The sequence below is a fragment of the Eschrichtius robustus genome, chromosome 6 (genome assembly GCF_028021215.1).
Source record: "Eschrichtius robustus isolate mEscRob2 chromosome 6, mEscRob2.pri, whole genome shotgun sequence".
Classification (NCBI taxonomy): Eukaryota; Metazoa; Chordata; class Mammalia; order Artiodactyla; family Eschrichtiidae; genus Eschrichtius; species Eschrichtius robustus.
Window position 1 is genome coordinate 73,905,986 of NC_090829.1, and position 17,217 is coordinate 73,923,202.

A 17,217-nucleotide genomic window follows, 5' to 3' on the forward strand; every position below is an offset into this window, starting at 1 on the left:
TTTTTTTTCCTTTGCCTGACATAAGAAATTTAGATTTACCTCTCTCCCATGGAAAATTTTGTTTTTTAGTTTTTATAGATAAAAGTACCTTTTTTTATTCAAAGGAGACACGTGTTGAGAGAACGCAAGAGATTACATTTACATGAAAAAAGTGCTGGCTGTTTACTGAACAGTCAAGTTATGAAATGGGGGTCACTTTGAAGAAGGGGCCAGGCAGGAGATGGGTGTGTTTACTTTATCCTTTTTGTTTTGCAAAGTAGCCATTGTCAGTTTTGTCAAAGCAGAGTTTCTCAAATAGTTAGTCTACTTGAAAATACAATCCCACCTTCTAGAATTCCGTTCCATTTGACTTTTTTTTTGAGGCATCTGAATCTATGATATCCAAAATGCTTTATCTGTATGATCTCAGACATGAATTTTCATTTCTCTTCAGGAACAAGAAAGAAGCTGAACTAAAAGCAAGATCATTTATTTATTTTTTAAGATATCACTTCACTGAAATGGGCATCTGTTTGCTCACATATAACTTGTCTCCTTTGTTAGTCATTACTGTATCATAACCTAAATTAAATGGTGTCAATGACATTTTCTCTTTGGGGTTTTTATGTCGACAGTTGGACTGATGTAGGAGCACTTTGTTATATTCTACTTTGTTATATTCTGTTATAATCTATTCGTAATAAGATTTTGTTCATAAACTGTTGAACAGAAAATGAGACATTTTCCTTGATTGCAGATTTTTTTTCCTTGCTAATTCATATTCATTTATTTGAAATAATTAAACTTTTCAAAGAAAATCAGAAATGTTTTTAAAGACTCTTTGGGTATCTGTGGTTTATATCTCGACATTTTGTTAAGTCGCCTTGTGTTTATTTTGATAATTTGCTTTTTTTAAACTCATGACACTGTGTTTTCTTTATTTTTTCCATTGTCCTGCAATTTCAGAACATGTAACTTCTAATGCCAGTGATAGCGAAAGTAGTTACCGTAAGTGTTTTAAGTTGTTTGTTCTTTTGTTATCTCAAGTAATATATCCTTTGGGTTTTTTTCCCTTAGTGATGTATTCTGAAAACTGAAAATTAGGTGCTTAATATTTTAAAATCAGGGAGAGCCAAGTAAAATTCTTTACTTGATAAATAAAATCACACTCTATGTACAGAAGTTAATTTCCAAAGTTTTCATAAAATACAAAAGTTCATTTTACAAAAATGCTATTCGTGTACACAGTATGTGTATGTGTGTTTGTATCTTTTATAAGAAGTAAATATCTAGTTAAATGAGTAGTAAACTTGTGTTTTGCCATTTTATTTAGTAATTCTGTTTCTAACTAATCATTAAAATATTTTTCGGTAATGCTAAATTATAATTAGCTTTATTTCCTTTTTTATTCTGTGTCACCAATACTGGTGTGGGTCAAGATACTATTTATCGCCAACTTTTGGTGAACATAAGAAATGACTAAGGGAAAATTTTCAACAGTTGCTCAAACAGTAATATGGATTTCCTTTTTGGTTCTTATGTTACTGTCTTGGTATTATATTATTAAGGGACCTATATAAGCGTGTGAACTTTTTAAACATTTGGGCATGGGAGGAGGGGAGAGTACATGAATATTATCAGTTGTAGCACTTTAAAAATTAAAATTGCTTTTCTAACTTTTTTTTTTTTACTGCTGTCTAATATGAAAGTAATCTTGATTACAGATGAGTATGGCTGCTCAAAAGGTCCATCCTGTTAATATCAGTCTCTAATATTTTTCATGTTGACAGTATATACTTTTAACCCTCATTCATTTGATTGGTTGTTATTTTTCCTGCATAATAGTTATTTAACGATTTTCTTTTTTGGTATGGGAATGTGATTTCTCGTATTTTAGCATTTTATTAACTTACAGTCAGAACTCACCAGAGAGTAGTTGAGTAGCTTTCTAGACTAAAAAGAGGTAATGAAAGTATATACTGTCTGTCTCACCATTTGCATGAATTATTAGGTGTGGAATATTCAAATTGCATGTTTCTGATAACATGTAAAACATGTTTTACATACAGTACTTAAAAAAGCAGCTTGTAAATATATTTTTATGTATTATAAATTTTAAAACAACAAAATACACTTTAAAGCAGGAAAGAATATTTATGTTGGTATATGAATTTAAAAGATTTACAGCTGCATACATGTAATATAAACCAATGACAAATTTAGTGAAAAGATTGTTATAGAATCATAATAATCAAGAAGAAAATTTTCAAATACATTCTGCAATATTGATGGATTTCATTGAACCACTTAAATTTAACAGCTCTTCCTTGTTTGTTTTCTACACGTGTGTGTGTGTGTGTGTGTGTGTGTATGTGTGTGCTAAGAACTCCTGAAATTTTTAACTCTTTTAGTTATTTTCATTGAGTCGAGATATAATTCGTAGACTTTTCTATTTAGGATATTCATAAGCTCTAATCTTTTAAGTTAATCCTAGAGAATTTAACTTCTGAAGTGCTTTTAAGATCAAAGCAAAATATATTTTTTCTCCTTTACTATCTATGTGATTCATTTTGCTGAAAGGAAAGGATTTAATTTTATCTAAAAATTTTTTTAACTCAAAATGTTATTTTTTAAAAATTGAATAAATGAATTATTATAATGATCAATGAATTTTTTTCATCAATGAAATAGTGACACTAGTTTTACCTTTGCATTAAAATCTTTTGGTTAGAAAATAGTTGTAATTATAAAAATGTATGTGCTATGTTAAATGTTATACCTGGTAGGACCAAAAAAAGCAGCATATTAATAACAAAATTACCTAATATGCATATATGTAGAACTGCTCATTAAAGTATTAATTTTTAAAGAACTATTTAATAGCTCTTAGATTCTAAATAAAAAATTAATAGCTTATACTTGACATCCCAAGTGAAGATTTTAATTCGGTCTAATGATAATCTGTAAAGCCCAGAATAACAGAGAGGTAGTTATTAACTAGGACATTTATATTTTGTTTTTACACATACCAAACTTTATAATTTATCACTTTTTTTCCTAAATCTTGCCATAATTAATTTATAAAGTACCCTTTATTTTACATCTTTGCTACTTTTCTCGAGAAAGTTCTAGTAATTTATATGTTATAGTAAAGAATTAAATTAGTATAGTTTTCTTTATAGATTTTCTCATCTGTATTTTAACTTTCTAATAGGTGGTCAAGAAGAATATGTCTTATCTTATGAGCCAGTGAATCAACAAGAAGGTTTGTGAAGCCTGTTGATGTTTTACAATCTTACCGAAAAACGTAATTTGGAAAATAGGTCTAACTCAACTCATACCTTAAAAAAAGTTTTATTAGAATTTTAGCCTTTTTTCTTACTATACATGTATATATATATAGAAATTTACTGTATGTATTTTATGAAACATGGTTTAGCCCATAGATTATTAAAATCTAATCATTTTATATTGGCTATTTTATATTGGTGTTTTATTTCCTAAGCAGCTTCTTTCCAGTGTTCATAATAGTATCACTATCCTTGTTCAAAATCTTGTAATTATCTTTGATCTTTCTGTTCCTCATCTCCCTTATCTAGTCAGTTTCTAGGCCCTATTTATTCTTATCATATCTTTCTTATTTATAACCTCCTTTCATCCCTCCTACCACAATGTTAAGTCTGATTTTCACTACCAATCTCCCTGCTTCCAACATGGTCCCTTACAGTCCAGCGTATACACTTATATTAGATCATCTTTCTCGATGACTACTCTGATTATACCCAGTTTCTTTTTTGCCCTTCTTTGATCTGCTTCCCTACAGTTTCTACTTGAAAAGGGATCAGTAAAACACTGTACTGTGTTTTCTCATTTGTAGTGAGATGATGTTAGCAATGTATAGAAACATTATCTGCTAAAGTGCTGAATTTAACTTGGTTGAATTATCTAAGTGTATGACTTCCAACAGGAGATTGACTGAAGTGTAAGATTTTAATAAAGGTTTGTAAACTATCAAGTTAGGCATCATTGGTGGAGAAAGAATGAAAAAGAAATTCTTCATAACAGTTAAGGATACTTTTGTTTTCTAGTGAAGTAAAATACACAGATGTTTGTTGAGTGTTTATTTCTTTTAACATGCAGTATATTTTTATAGTTAATTATACTCGACCAGTGATCATATTGGGACCTATGAAAGACAGGATAAATGATGACTTGATCTCAGAATTTCCTGACAAATTTGGATCATGTGTTCCTCGTGAGTAACCCACATAAAAATTCTTAATTATTGTTCTTAACATTTTGTCACTGTGTGTGGTCAGAGTAAACAGTACCATTTTTTAATGGTTTATACTTATTTTATCAGTTATTCATCCTCCATATATTATTGTCACTTTTCAAATTTAAATCAATCTCTTTTGTAGTGAACTTTACAAAACGATTCTTTAAGTAGAAAATGGTTTTGTTGTGCCTTTAAATATTAAATACTTCCTCAAGTTTTTTTCTATTAAAGATACAACTAGACCAAAACGAGATTATGAGGTAGATGGAAGGGATTATCATTTTGTGACTTCAAGAGAGCAAATGGAAAAAGATATCCAGGAACATAAATTCATTGAAGCTGGGCAGTATAACAACCATCTGTATGGAACAAGTGTTCAGTCTGTGCGAGAAGTAGCAGAAAAGGTAAGCATCAAAGTGATCCCAGGATAAAGTTTCTAATCAGATATGCTTTTTTTTTTTCAGATATGCCTTTGACAGGATGAAAGAATGATGGATAGAAACTTTTAATTCATGTTTTTGAAAAAATATAGATACATGTTGCAACATTGATTACTTTAAGCAATGTTATGAATTTATTCAACTACATATTTACTTTTAGGTGACTTAGAAAAATATATATAAGATAAAGTAGAATAAGAAGATCAACAAAGAAAATAAGAATAGAAATGATAACATGAATCTCTGCAGGAGGGGAGGTTATTATTTTGGGGTCCTGTACATTTGCTAGAGATAGACCTTGTGTTTAGCCCTAGATTTCCAACAAGTAGCATAATTAAGAAGCTAAGATCATCAATAAAAATGAACCAGATGTTCAAGATAAGTGTAAGTTGCTCCTGGTACTGACACTAGGCAAAAATTTCTCCTGAATGGTCATTTAATAAAAGACAGTGTGGAAAAATACTCAGTAACATTGTAACAGCAACAGATTTTTTGAAAGCAATCTGATGATATTATTGACACGGGGTTAAGGCAGTTTTATGGTAAAGCCAAAACTGTGTACTCCAGATGTGCTGCTATACTTAAATCAGTCTTTGGGCCTAGAAAATAAACATCAACAAATTATTTTATACTTTCAAAACTATAGTAGTTTAAGACTTAGTCATGAAATACCTACAAAGCATAAAGCAGTAATTCAACATCTCAGTTTTCCATCTTTAAGTGCTCCTTTTTTTAATAAGAGGTTTGGTTAATTGTGATTAGTTATAAAAATCGAAAAAATGGACATGTTCAGTGATGGCAAGAATTTGGGAAAATAGAAAATCTTATTAGATATTGTTAATGGGGGTAAAATTAGTAGAACTTCATTTGAGAACGATTTGGCAATACCAAATAAATGTACATAACCTGTGACTCAGAAATTCTATTTCTTGGTATCTAAGTAGAGATTCACACGTAAGGATTATGTATAATGATGTGCATAGTAGCACTTTATAGTAGTGAAGAATTGGACTCAGCAAAGGGGAATGGATAATTAACTGTTATTTACTCATGCAGTAGGATACAGAAGCTAGAGCGAATAAACTAGAATATCCACTAATTAGGTGTATCCACATTAATAAATCTCAAAATTATAATGGTGAACGAATGAAGTTGCAAAGGATATATACAGGATGACACTATTCATATAAACTTTAACATAATGTAGTTCATTAATACATATTTCATGTTTTCATAAACATAAAAACATGCATGGGTATCAAATAAGCTATGAGGATATATGCTACAGCCCAGGGAATAATTATAAATAGAATATAACCTTTAAAAAGTGTGATCACTATGTTGTATACCAGAAACTTATATAATATTGTACATCAACTATACCTCAATTTAAAAAAAAATATTTACCGGGAAAAAAAATGCATGGGAATGATACACATCTACTTCAGGTGTATATGTAGCCACTATTCAGTGGTTTTCCTTTGGGAGAAAAGGAAGGAAATTGTAGCTTTAGCTTTACTTGTAATATTGTATTTCTTTTAAATTTTTTAAAAATTTAAAAAACACACCTCAGCCTGACAAATAATATCCAAACTTCAGATTATTGATAAATAGAAAAGTAACACCCTATCATAGCAAACTATTTCTTCTGCAAACCTTGCGGAGAAGAAAATATCAGGAGGTGCCACAAAGTAGAAATATTCCAAATAACACTGTGATCACAATGCAGTAAAGCTATAAATTATTAGAAAATCAAAAACTGAAAGCCTGGCCAACTGGAAAATTTTTATTATTTATTTATATTAAAATATAGTTGATGTACAATATTGTATATGTTAGAGGTGTCCAATATAGTGATTCACAGTTTTTAAAGGTTGTACTCCATTTATAGTTATTATAAAATATTGGCTATATTCCCCATTTTGTACAGAATATCCTTATAGCTTATTTTATACATAATAGTTTGTACCTCTAAGTCCCCTACCCCTATATTGCCACGCCTCATTTCCTCTCCCCACTGGTAACCACTAGTTTGTTCTCTGTATTTGCGAGTCTGCTTCTTTTTTCTTATATTCACTAGTTTGTTGTGTTTTTAGATTCCACATATAAGTAATGTCATACAGTATTTGTCTTTCTCAGTCTGACTTATTTCACTTAGCATAATACCCTCCAAATCCATCCATGTTGCTGCACATGGCAAAATTTCATTCTTCTTATGTCTGAGTAGTATTCCATTATGTATATATACCACATCTTCTTTATCCATTCATCTGTTGATGGACACTTAGGTTGCTTCCATATCTTGGCAATTGTAAATGATGCTGGTATGAACATTGGGGTGCATGTATCTTTTTGAATTAGTGTTTTTGTTTTTTCAGGTATATCCCAGGAGTGAAATTGTTGGGTCATATGGTAGATCTATTTTTAGTTTTTTGAGAAACCTCCATACTGTTTTCCACAGTGACTGCACCAATTTACATTCCCACCAGCAGTGTACAAGGGTTCCTTTTTCTCCACATCCTTGCCAACATTTGTTATTTGTGCTCTGATGATAGCCATTCTGACAGGTGTGAGGTGGTATCTCACTGTGGTTTGATTTTCATTTCCCTGATGATTAATGATGTTGAGCACCTTTTCATGTGCCTGCTGACCATCTGCATTTCCTCTTGGGAAAAATGTCTATTCAGTTCTTCTGCCCATTGTTTAAACAGGTTGTTTGTTTATTTGATGCTGAGTTGTATGAGCTGTATATATGTTGTATATTAATCCCTTATCAGTTCTGCTATTTGCAAATATCTGCTCCCATTCAGTACGTTGTCTTTTCATTTTGTCAATGATTTCCTTTGCTGTGCAAAAGCTTTTATGTTTAATTAGGTCCTATTTGTTTATTTTTGCTTTTATTTCATTTGTGTTAGGCAACAGAGCCAAAAAAATATTACCGTGATTTATTTCAAAAAGCGTTCTGCCTATGTTTTACTCTAGGAGTTTTATACTATCCAGTCTTGCATTTGGGTCTTTAATCCATTTTGAGTTAACTTTTGTATATAGTGTTAGAGAATGTTCTAATTTAATTGTTTTACATGTAGCTGTCCAATGTTCCCAGCAGCACTTACTGAAGAGAGAAGTCTTTTCTCCATTGTTTATTCTTGCCTCCTGTCATAGATTAATTGACCATTAGTGCATGGGTTTGTTTCTGGGCTTTCTATCCTGTTCCATTGGTGTCAGTTTTTGTGCCAGTACCATACTGTTTTGATGACTGTAGCTTTGTAGTATAGTCTGAAGTCAGGGAGCATGATTCCTACACATACATTCTTCTTTCTCAAGATTGTTTTGGCTATTTGGGGTCTTTCGTGTTTCCATAAAAATTTTAAATTTATTTGTTCTAGTTCTGTGAAAAATGCCATTGGTATTTTGATAGGGATTGCATTGAATCGGTAGATTACCTTGGGTAGTATGCTCATTTTAGCAATATGAGTTCTTCCAATCCAAGAACATGATATATCTTTCCATGTATTTGTGTCATCTTCAATTTCTTTCATCAGTGTTTTATAGTTTTCTGAGTACAGGTCTTTTATCTCCTCAGGTAGGTTTATTCCTACATATTTTATTCTTTTTGATGCAGTGGTAAATGGGATTGTTTCATTAATTTCTCTTTCTGATAGTTTGTTGTTAGTGTATAGAAATGCAACACATTTCCATATGTTAATTTTGTATCCTGCAACTTTATACCAAATTTATTGATGAGCCCTAGTAGTTTTCTGGTGATGTGTTTAGGAGTCTTTGTATACAGTATCATGTCATCTGCAAACAGTGACAGTTTTACTTCTTCAGTTCCAATTTGGATTCATTTTATTTCTTTTTCTTGTCTGGTTGTTGTAGCTAGGACTTCTATTACTAAATAAAAGTGGCAAGAGTAGATATCCTTGTCTTGTTCCTGATCTTAGAGGAAATGCTTCAGCTTTTCACCTTTGAGTATCATGTTAGCTGTGGGTTTATTGTAAATGGACTTTATTATCTTGAGGTATGTTCCTTCTGTGCCCAATTTCTGGAGAGTTTTATCATAATGGGTGCTGAATTTTGTCAAAAGCTGTTTCTGCATCTATTGAGATGATAGTATGGTTTTTATTCTTCAGTTTGTTAATGTGGTGTATCATACTGAGTGATTTGTGTATACTGAAAAATCCTTGCATCTGGGATAAATCCCAGTTGATGGTGGTGTATGATCGTTTTAATGTACTGTTGGATATGGTTTGCTAAATTTCTGTTTAGGATTTTTGCATGTATGTTCATCATTGATAATTCACCTCTAGTTTTCTTTTCTTGTGATATCTTTGTCTGGTTTTGGTATCAGGGTAATGCCAGCCTCATAGAATGAGTTCAGAAGCATTCCTTCCTTTGCAATCTTTTGGAATAGTTTGAGAAGGGTAGGTGTTAACTGTTCTCTAAATGTTTGGTAGAATTCACCTGTGAAACCATGTGGTCCTGGGCTTTTGTTTGTTGGACGGTTTTTTTTTTTTTTTTTTTTGGATGGTTTTTAATTACTAATACAGTTTAATTACTGGTAATGGGTCTGCTCATATTTTCAATTTCTTGCTGTTTCACTCTTGGGAGAGTGTACCTTTCTAAGAATCTGTTTATTTCCTCTACGTTGTCCATTTTATTGGCATATAGTTGTTTGTAGTAGTCTCTTATGATCCTTTGTATTTCTGTGGTGTCAGTTGTAACTTCTTTTTCATTTCTGATTTTATTGATTTGGACCCCCTCTCTTTTTTTTTTTTTGATGAGTCTGGCTATAGGTTTATCAATTTTATTTATCTTTCCAAAGAACCAGCTTTTAGTTTCATTGATCTTTTCTGTTGTTTTCTTCATCTCTATTTCATTTATTTCTGCTCTGATCTTTATGATTTCTTTCCTTCTGCTAACTTGGAGGGTTTTTTTTCTTTCTCTAGTTCCTTTAGATGTAAGGTTAGGTTGTTTATTTGAGATTTTTCTTTTTTCCTGAGGTAAGCTTGTATCTCTATAAACTTCCCTCTTAGAACTGCTTTTTGCTGTGTTCCACAGTTTTTGGATTATCATGTTTTTGTTTTCATTTGTCTCTAGGTATTTTTATTTGCTCATTGATTGCTTCAGTGATCCATTGGTGGTTTAGTAGCTTATTATTTAGCCTTCACATATTTGTGTTTTTTGCAGTTTTTTTTCTTGTAGTTGATTTCTAGTCTCATAGCGTTGTGGTCAGAAAAGATGCTTAATATGATTTCAGTTTTCATAAATTTACCAAGGCTTGTTTTGTGGCCTAGCATGTGATCTGTCCTGGAGAATGTTCCATGTGCACTTGAAAAGAATATGTATTCTGCTGCTTTCAGATGTAATGCTCTTTATCAATTAAGTCCATCTGGTCTATTGTGTCATTTAAGGCTAGTGTTTCCTTATTGATTTTCCATCTGGATGATCTGCCCGATGGTGTAAGCGGGATGTTAAAATCCCCTACTATAACTGTGTTACTGTCAATTTCTCCTTTTATGTTCTTAAAATTTGCCTTATATATTTAGGTGTTCCTATGTTGGGTGCATATATATTTACCGTTGTTATGTTTTCTTGGATTTATCCCTTGATCATTATGTAGTGTCCTTTTTTGTCTCTTGTCACAGTCTTTATTTTCAAGTCTATTTTATCTGATAAAAGTATTGCTACTCTGGCTTTTTTTTAATTTCCATTTGCACGGAATACCTTTTTCCATCCCCTCACTTTCAGTCTGTGTGTGTCTTTAGATCTGAAGTGAGTCTCTTGTAGGCAGCATATACACCAGTCTTATTTTTGTATCCTTGATTCCAGCATTTAGTCCATTTACATTTAAGATAATTATCAGTATGTATGTTCTTACTGCCATTTTGTTAATTGCTTTGCAGTTGTTTTTGCATGTCGTTTTTTCCCTTCTTTTGTTCTCTTGTGATTTAATGACTGTCTTTAGTGTTATGTTTGGATTCTTTTTTTCTTTTTTGTGTGTATATCTCTTATAGATTTTTGGTTTGTGCTTACCATGAGGCTTTTATATAGCAGTCTGTATGTATACATGATTGTTTTAAGTTGCTGATCTCTTCATTTCAAATGCATTTTAAAGACCCGCCATTTGTACTCTCTTCCCCTCACGATTACTGTTTTTGCTATCATATTTTATATCTGATTGTTTTATATAACCCTGAACTGCTTATTGTGGATGTAGATGATTTTACTACTTTTCTCTTTTAACCTTCCTACTGCCTTTACTGTATATTTGCCTTTACCGTTGAGTATTTTCATTTTGTAATTTTGTTTCTTGTTGTGGCCTTTTCTTTTCCACCTAGAGAATTTCCTTTAACATTAGTTGTAGAACTGATTTGGTGGTGCTGAACTCTTTTTTTTAACTTTAATTTATTTATTTATTTATTTATTTATTTATTTTTGGCTGCATTGAGTCTTCATTGCTGGGCTACCTCTAGTTCCGCTTAGTTGCAGAGCAGGGGCTTCTCATTGCGGTGGCGTCTCTTGTTGCGGAGCATGGGCTCTAGGCGGGCAGGCTTCAATAGTTGTGGCGCACGGGCTTATTTGCTCCGCGGCATGTGGGATCTTCGTGGACCATGGATCGAACCCGTGTCCCCTGCATTGGCAGGCGGATTCTTAACCACTGCGGGTGGTGCTGAACTCTTGGCTTTTGCTTGTCTGTAAAGCTTTTGATCTCCATCAAATCTAAATTAGAACCTTGCTGGGTAGAGTATTCTTGGTTGTAGGTTTTTCCCTTTCATCACTTTAAATATATCATGCCACTTCGTTCTGGGCTGCAGAATTTCTGATGAAAAATCAGAAATTTACGGGTGTTCCCTTGCATGTTATTTGTTGTTTTTCCCTTGCTACTTTTAACATTTTCTATTTATCTTTAATTTTTGTCATTTTAATTACAATGTGTCTTGGTATGTTCCTCTTTGGATTAATTCTGTTTGGGACTCTGCACTACCTGGACTTGGGTGACTCTTCCCTTTCCCAGGTTAGGGAAGTTTTCAGCTGTTATGTCTTCATTTATGTTCTCAGCCCCTTTCTCTCTCTCTTCTTCTGGGACCCATGTAATGCAAATATTGATGTGCTTGATGTTGTCCCAGAGGTCTGTTTAACTGTCCTCATTGCTTTTCATTCTTCTTTCTTTTTTCTCTTCAGTGGCAGTAATTTCCACTACTTTGTCTTCCAGCTCACTAATCCATTCTTCTGTATCACTTAGTCTACTATTGATTCCTTCTAGTGTACTTTTCATTTTAGTTATTGTATTCTTCATCTCTGTTTTGTTGTTCTTTATATTTTCTAACTCTTTGTTAAAAACTTCTAATTTGGAAATACCCAGATGGTCCAGCGGTTAGCACTCCACACCACTGCAGAGGGCACAGGTTCAATCCCTGCTCGAGGAACTAAGATCCCACAAGCCACACAGTGCAGCCAAAAAAAAAAAAACAAAACAAAACAAAACACTTCTACCTGCTCACTCTGTGCATCCATTCTTCTCCCAAGTTCTTTAATCATCTTTACAATCATTACCTTGAATTCTTTCTTGCGTTGATTGCCTATCTCCACTTCACTTAGTTCTTCTTCTGGGGTTTTATCTTGTTCCTTTGTCTGGAACATGTTTCTCTGCCACCTCATTTTATCTAAGTTGCTATTTGTATTTTTATGTATCTGGTAGGTTAGTTACATTTCCCAACCTTGGGCAAGTGGCCTTCTGTAAGAGATGCCCTATGTGTCCCAGCAGCACACTCCCATCTCGTCACCCAAGATATATGCTTTAGGTGATCCCCCTATGAAGGGGGGTCATTCTGTTGTGAGAGGCTGACTATGTGGGTAGTGTGGTAGGCTTGGTTGGCCCCTAGTCCGGTTGGTTACCAGGCCCTGCCTTGTGCAGAGGCTGCTGGCTGTTGGTTAGCATGGCCTGGTCACACAGTGGGTGACTGCAGAACCCCAGGATGCCTCAGGGCTTATGCGAGCTCACTGATGGGCAGAGTTAGGGCCCAAAAGACTCTGGGGCTGTTGTCCACCCACTGTTGGGTGAAGCCAGGTCCTGGGGTTAGTGCCGGACTACTAGCAGGCAAAGCCAGGTCCTGGAGTCTGGCTGCAGGGCCCTGGGATCCCAGAGCTGGTGTCAGATCACTGGTGGCGGAGCGGTTCCTCACACAGTTGGTTACAGTGTCCAGGGAGTCCCAAAGCTTCTGTTGGCCTGCTGTGGGCAGGCTGGGTCCGCAGGCTGCAGGATTGTGGTTTTCTTGCACCTGGTGTCTGCCCCCTGGTGGGTGAAGCTGGTCTAGAGGCTAGTTCAGGCTTCCTGGAAGGCAGAGCTGGTGCCTGCCCACTGGTAGATGTAGCTGGGTCATGGCCCTCTCTTGGGCAGGGGCATGTCTAGAGGTGACTGTGCGTTCAGGAAGTCTTTAGGCAGCCTGTCTGCTGATGGGTGGAGATGTATTCCCACCCAGTTAGTTGTTTGGCCTGAGGCATCACAGCACTGGCACCTACAGGCTGTTGGGTGGGGCCAGGTCTTGGCACTAATGAGCTAGAAGGAGGATCCCACTATGACGACCACCCACACCAGTGTCCATGTGGTAGAAAACTCCCACTGTGAGTTGCCACCAGTGTCTGTGTCCCCAAGGTGAGTGGCAGCCACCCCACCTCTCCAGGAGATTCTCCAAGACCAGCAGGTAGGTCAGCCCAGGCTCCCATCAGATTACTGCTTTTGCCCTGGGTGCTGGTGCATGTGAGATTTTGTGTGCACCCTTTAATAGTGAAGTCTCTATTTCCCCCAGTCCTTTGGGACTCACAAAATTGATCTCCACTGGCCTTCAGAACCGAATGCTGTGGAGACTTGTCTTCCTGGTGCAGGGTCCCCAGGCTGGGGAGCCCAACATGGGGCTCAGAACTCTCATTCCTGTGGAAGAACCTCTGTAATATAATTATTTTCCAGTTTATGGGTCACCCATCCAGGGGTATGCAACTTGATTATATCACAACTACACCCCTCCTACCTGTCTTGTTGTCATTCCTTCTCTATGTGTTTAGTTGTAGATCTTTTCTGGTAGGTTCTGATCTTTTTCATACATGGTCGTTCTGCAGGTAGTTGTGATTTTGGTGTGCTCATGAGAGGAGGTGAGCTCAGGGTCTTTCTACTCTGCCATCTTGGCCAGTCTCTCTCCCAGTTAGAAAATTTAAAGCCACCTCTTAACTCTTAAGTGAAGGAGAAAATACAAAATGAAATCACAGAATTTCTTAAAAATGAACATAGTACATATCAGAATACATGGGATACATTTAAAACAGTGATCAAAGGAAAATTTATAGCCTTAAAAACTTTTCCAAAGTAAACTGAATGCGAATAGGGATTTCCGTGGTGGCGCAGTGGTTAAGAATCCTCCTGCCAATGCAGGGGATACAGGTTTGAGCTCTGGTCGGGGAAGATCCCAGATGCTGCAGAACAACTAAGCCCATGCGCCACTACTGCCAAGCCTGCGCGCTGCAACCACTGAAGTCTACGTGCCTAGAGCCCGTGCTCTGCAACAAGAGAAGCCACCACAATGAGAAGCCCCCGCGCCGCAACAAAGAGTAGCCCCCACTCACCACAACTAGAGAAAGCCCACATGCAGCAATGAAGACCCAACGCAGCCAAAAATAAAATTAAATAAATAAATAATTTTTTTTAAATGAATGAGAATAAGTAAACCAAATCCCTAGTGTAAAGTGCTAGAAAAAGATAAAGGAAGAACATGATATAAATAAAAGCAGAAATTATGTGGTAAGCAGAAGGAAGAAAATGAAGATCAGAGAGGAAACTAATAAAAAAGAAAACAAAAGCAATAGATAAAATCGATGAAACCAAAACTTGTCCTTTGAGAAGATCAAAGTTATTGATAAACCTTTAACCAGACTGGTCAGAAAAAAGGAGAGAAGACACGAATTACCAAAATCAGGAATGAGAGGATAACAAAATCTACAAATATTTAAAGAAAAGTCAGAAATTAGTAACAACTTTATACCACTGAGTTCAACAATTTAGATGAAAAGGATAAATTCCTTGAAAGGAATAAACTACTTAAGCTCAAGAAGAAATAGATAATTTGAATAGCCCTACATCTGTTAAAGAAATTGATTTGTATTTAAAAACCTTTCCACAGAGAAAACTCCAGGCCCAGATGGCTTCACTAATAAATTTTACCAAACGCTTAAGGAAGAAATAATACCCATTTTCTACCATAAAATTTAAAAAGAGGGAGTGCTTCCCAATTTATTCTGAGTCCAGCATTACCTAGATTTCAAAACCTGACTACACATTACCAAAAAAACTACAGACCAATTTCTGTGAACATAGATGCAGAATTTCTAAACAAAATTTTTACAAATTTGATCTAACAATATAAAAAAGATAATATAACCACCAAGTTAGGGTTTATCCAGTGAATTCAAGGTAAATTTTAACATGAGAAAAGCAGTCAGCTTACCTCACTATATTAAACTAAAAAAGGAAAACCACATTATTATCTCCATAGTTTAGGACAAGCTTTGACAGAATCCAACATCCTTTTTTTTTGGCTGCATTAGGTGTTCATTGCTGTGCGCGGGCTTTCTCTAGTTGCGGCAAGCGGGGGCTACTCTTCAATGCGGTGCACAGGCTTCTCACTGCGGTGGCTTCTCTTGTTGCGGAGAGCGGGCTCTAGGCACGCGGGCTTCAGTAGTTGCAGCAGGCAGGCTCCGTAGTTGCAGCACACGGGCCCTAGAGCACACAGGCTTCAGTAGTGGTGGCACACGGGCTTCAGTATTTGTGGCTCATGGGCTCTAGAGCGCAGGCTCAGTAGTTGTGATGCACAGGCTTAGTTGCTTCACAGCATATGGGATCTTCCGGACCAGGGATCAAACCTGTGTCCCCTGCATTGGCAGGCAGATTCTTAACCACTGCACCACCAGGGAAGTCCCCCAACATCCATTCTTGATTAAACTCTCCACAAACTGGGAATAGAAAAGAACTTTCTCAAACTGATAAATAATATTCTAAAAATCCTACACCTATCATCATACTTAATGATAAAAGAAGCTCAGTGTTTTCCCCCTAAAATCAGAAACATGTCAAGGATACCCACTCTCACCACTTGTTTTCAGCATTGTACTAGAGGTCCTAGCCAGTGCAGTAAGACAAGAGAGAGAAATAAAAGTCATCCAAATTGGAAAGGAAGAAGTAGAATTGTCCTTAATTGCAGACAACATGATTGTCTATGTAAAAAATCTGATAGAATCTACAAAAAAAAAAAAAAAATGCTACTAGAACTAGTAAATAAGCTTAGCAAGATCAAAGGATACAGTATTGATCAATATACAAAAATCAATTGTATTTCTATATACTAGACCAAATTGAAATTTTAAAAAACATTATTTGTAGTAGCATTAAAAATATATTAAATACTTAGAGATAAATCTGACCAAAAAAATTTGCAGATCAGTACACGAAAAACTACAAAGCATTGCTGAGAGAATTAAAGAAGACCTAAATAAATGGAGAGATGCACCATGCTCATGGATTGAAAGGCTCAGTGTTGTTTAGATATCAGTTTTGTTCACTTGCACTTTAGGCTCAGTACAACCCCAATCAAAAATCCCAGGAGTTCTTTTTGTAGAAATTGACATGATAATAATACTAAAGTTCATATGGAAATGCAAAAGATCTAAAATAGCCAAAACAACTTTGAAAAAGAACAAAGCTGAAGGACTCACACTACTTCATTTTGAAATTTATAAAAATACAGTTAATCAAGATGGTGTGCATAAAGATATTGGCATGAAGATAGGTAGATCAGTGTAACATACTAGAGAATCCTTAAATGGACCCACGTATATATGGACAGCTGTGGTCAAAGGTGCAAAGACAACTCAGTGGAGAAAGGGATATTCTTTCAACAAATGGTGATGGAACAATTGACTAGCCACACCTCATACCATACACAGAAATTAACTCAAAATAGATCCTAAATCTGAATCCTAGAACTATAAACATAGGAAAAATCTTCATGACTTTGGGTTTGGCAATGATTCCTAAGATAATATACCAAAAGCACGATCCATAAAAGAAGAAAAATGGTAAATTGGACTTCATCAAGATTAAAACTTCTGCTCTTGGGGGGGAAAAAAAAAAACACTGTTAAGTGAATAAAAAGACAAGCCATATACTAGGAGAAAATATTTTCACATCATATATTTCATAAAAGATTTGTATCTAGAATATGTAAAGAACTCTTTCATCACGATAATAAAGACAACCCTATTTTTAAATGAACAAAGGACTTGAAAAGACGTTTCTCGAAGGAAAATATAAAAATGGCCAATAAGCACATGAAAAGATACTCAACACAGTCAGTCATTAGGTAAATGCAGATTGAAACCTTAATGAGGAGCCACTACATACCCATTGGAATGGCTAAGTTTTTTTAAACTGACCATTACCAAGTTTTGACAGAGATAGGAGGAAAGAAATCA

At 35.0% G+C, this 17,217-nt stretch overlaps 1 protein-coding gene across 12 annotated transcripts in view; it reads left to right on the forward strand.

Moving 5' to 3' along the window:
• The window catches only part of DLG1 (discs large MAGUK scaffold protein 1), a 288,831-nt gene that overhangs the window by 252,723 nt on the left and 18,891 nt on the right, over window positions 1-17,217 (forward strand). For all 12 annotated transcript variants that reach the window (XM_068546486.1, XM_068546482.1, XM_068546488.1 and 9 more), the window contains 4 exons: window positions 946-987; window positions 3,194-3,244; window positions 4,133-4,234; window positions 4,490-4,662. In XM_068546486.1, the coding sequence (XP_068402587.1) occupies window positions 946-987; window positions 3,194-3,244; window positions 4,133-4,234; window positions 4,490-4,662 (368 nt within the window). The remainder of the gene's footprint in view (window positions 1-945; window positions 988-3,193; window positions 3,245-4,132; window positions 4,235-4,489; window positions 4,663-17,217) is intronic.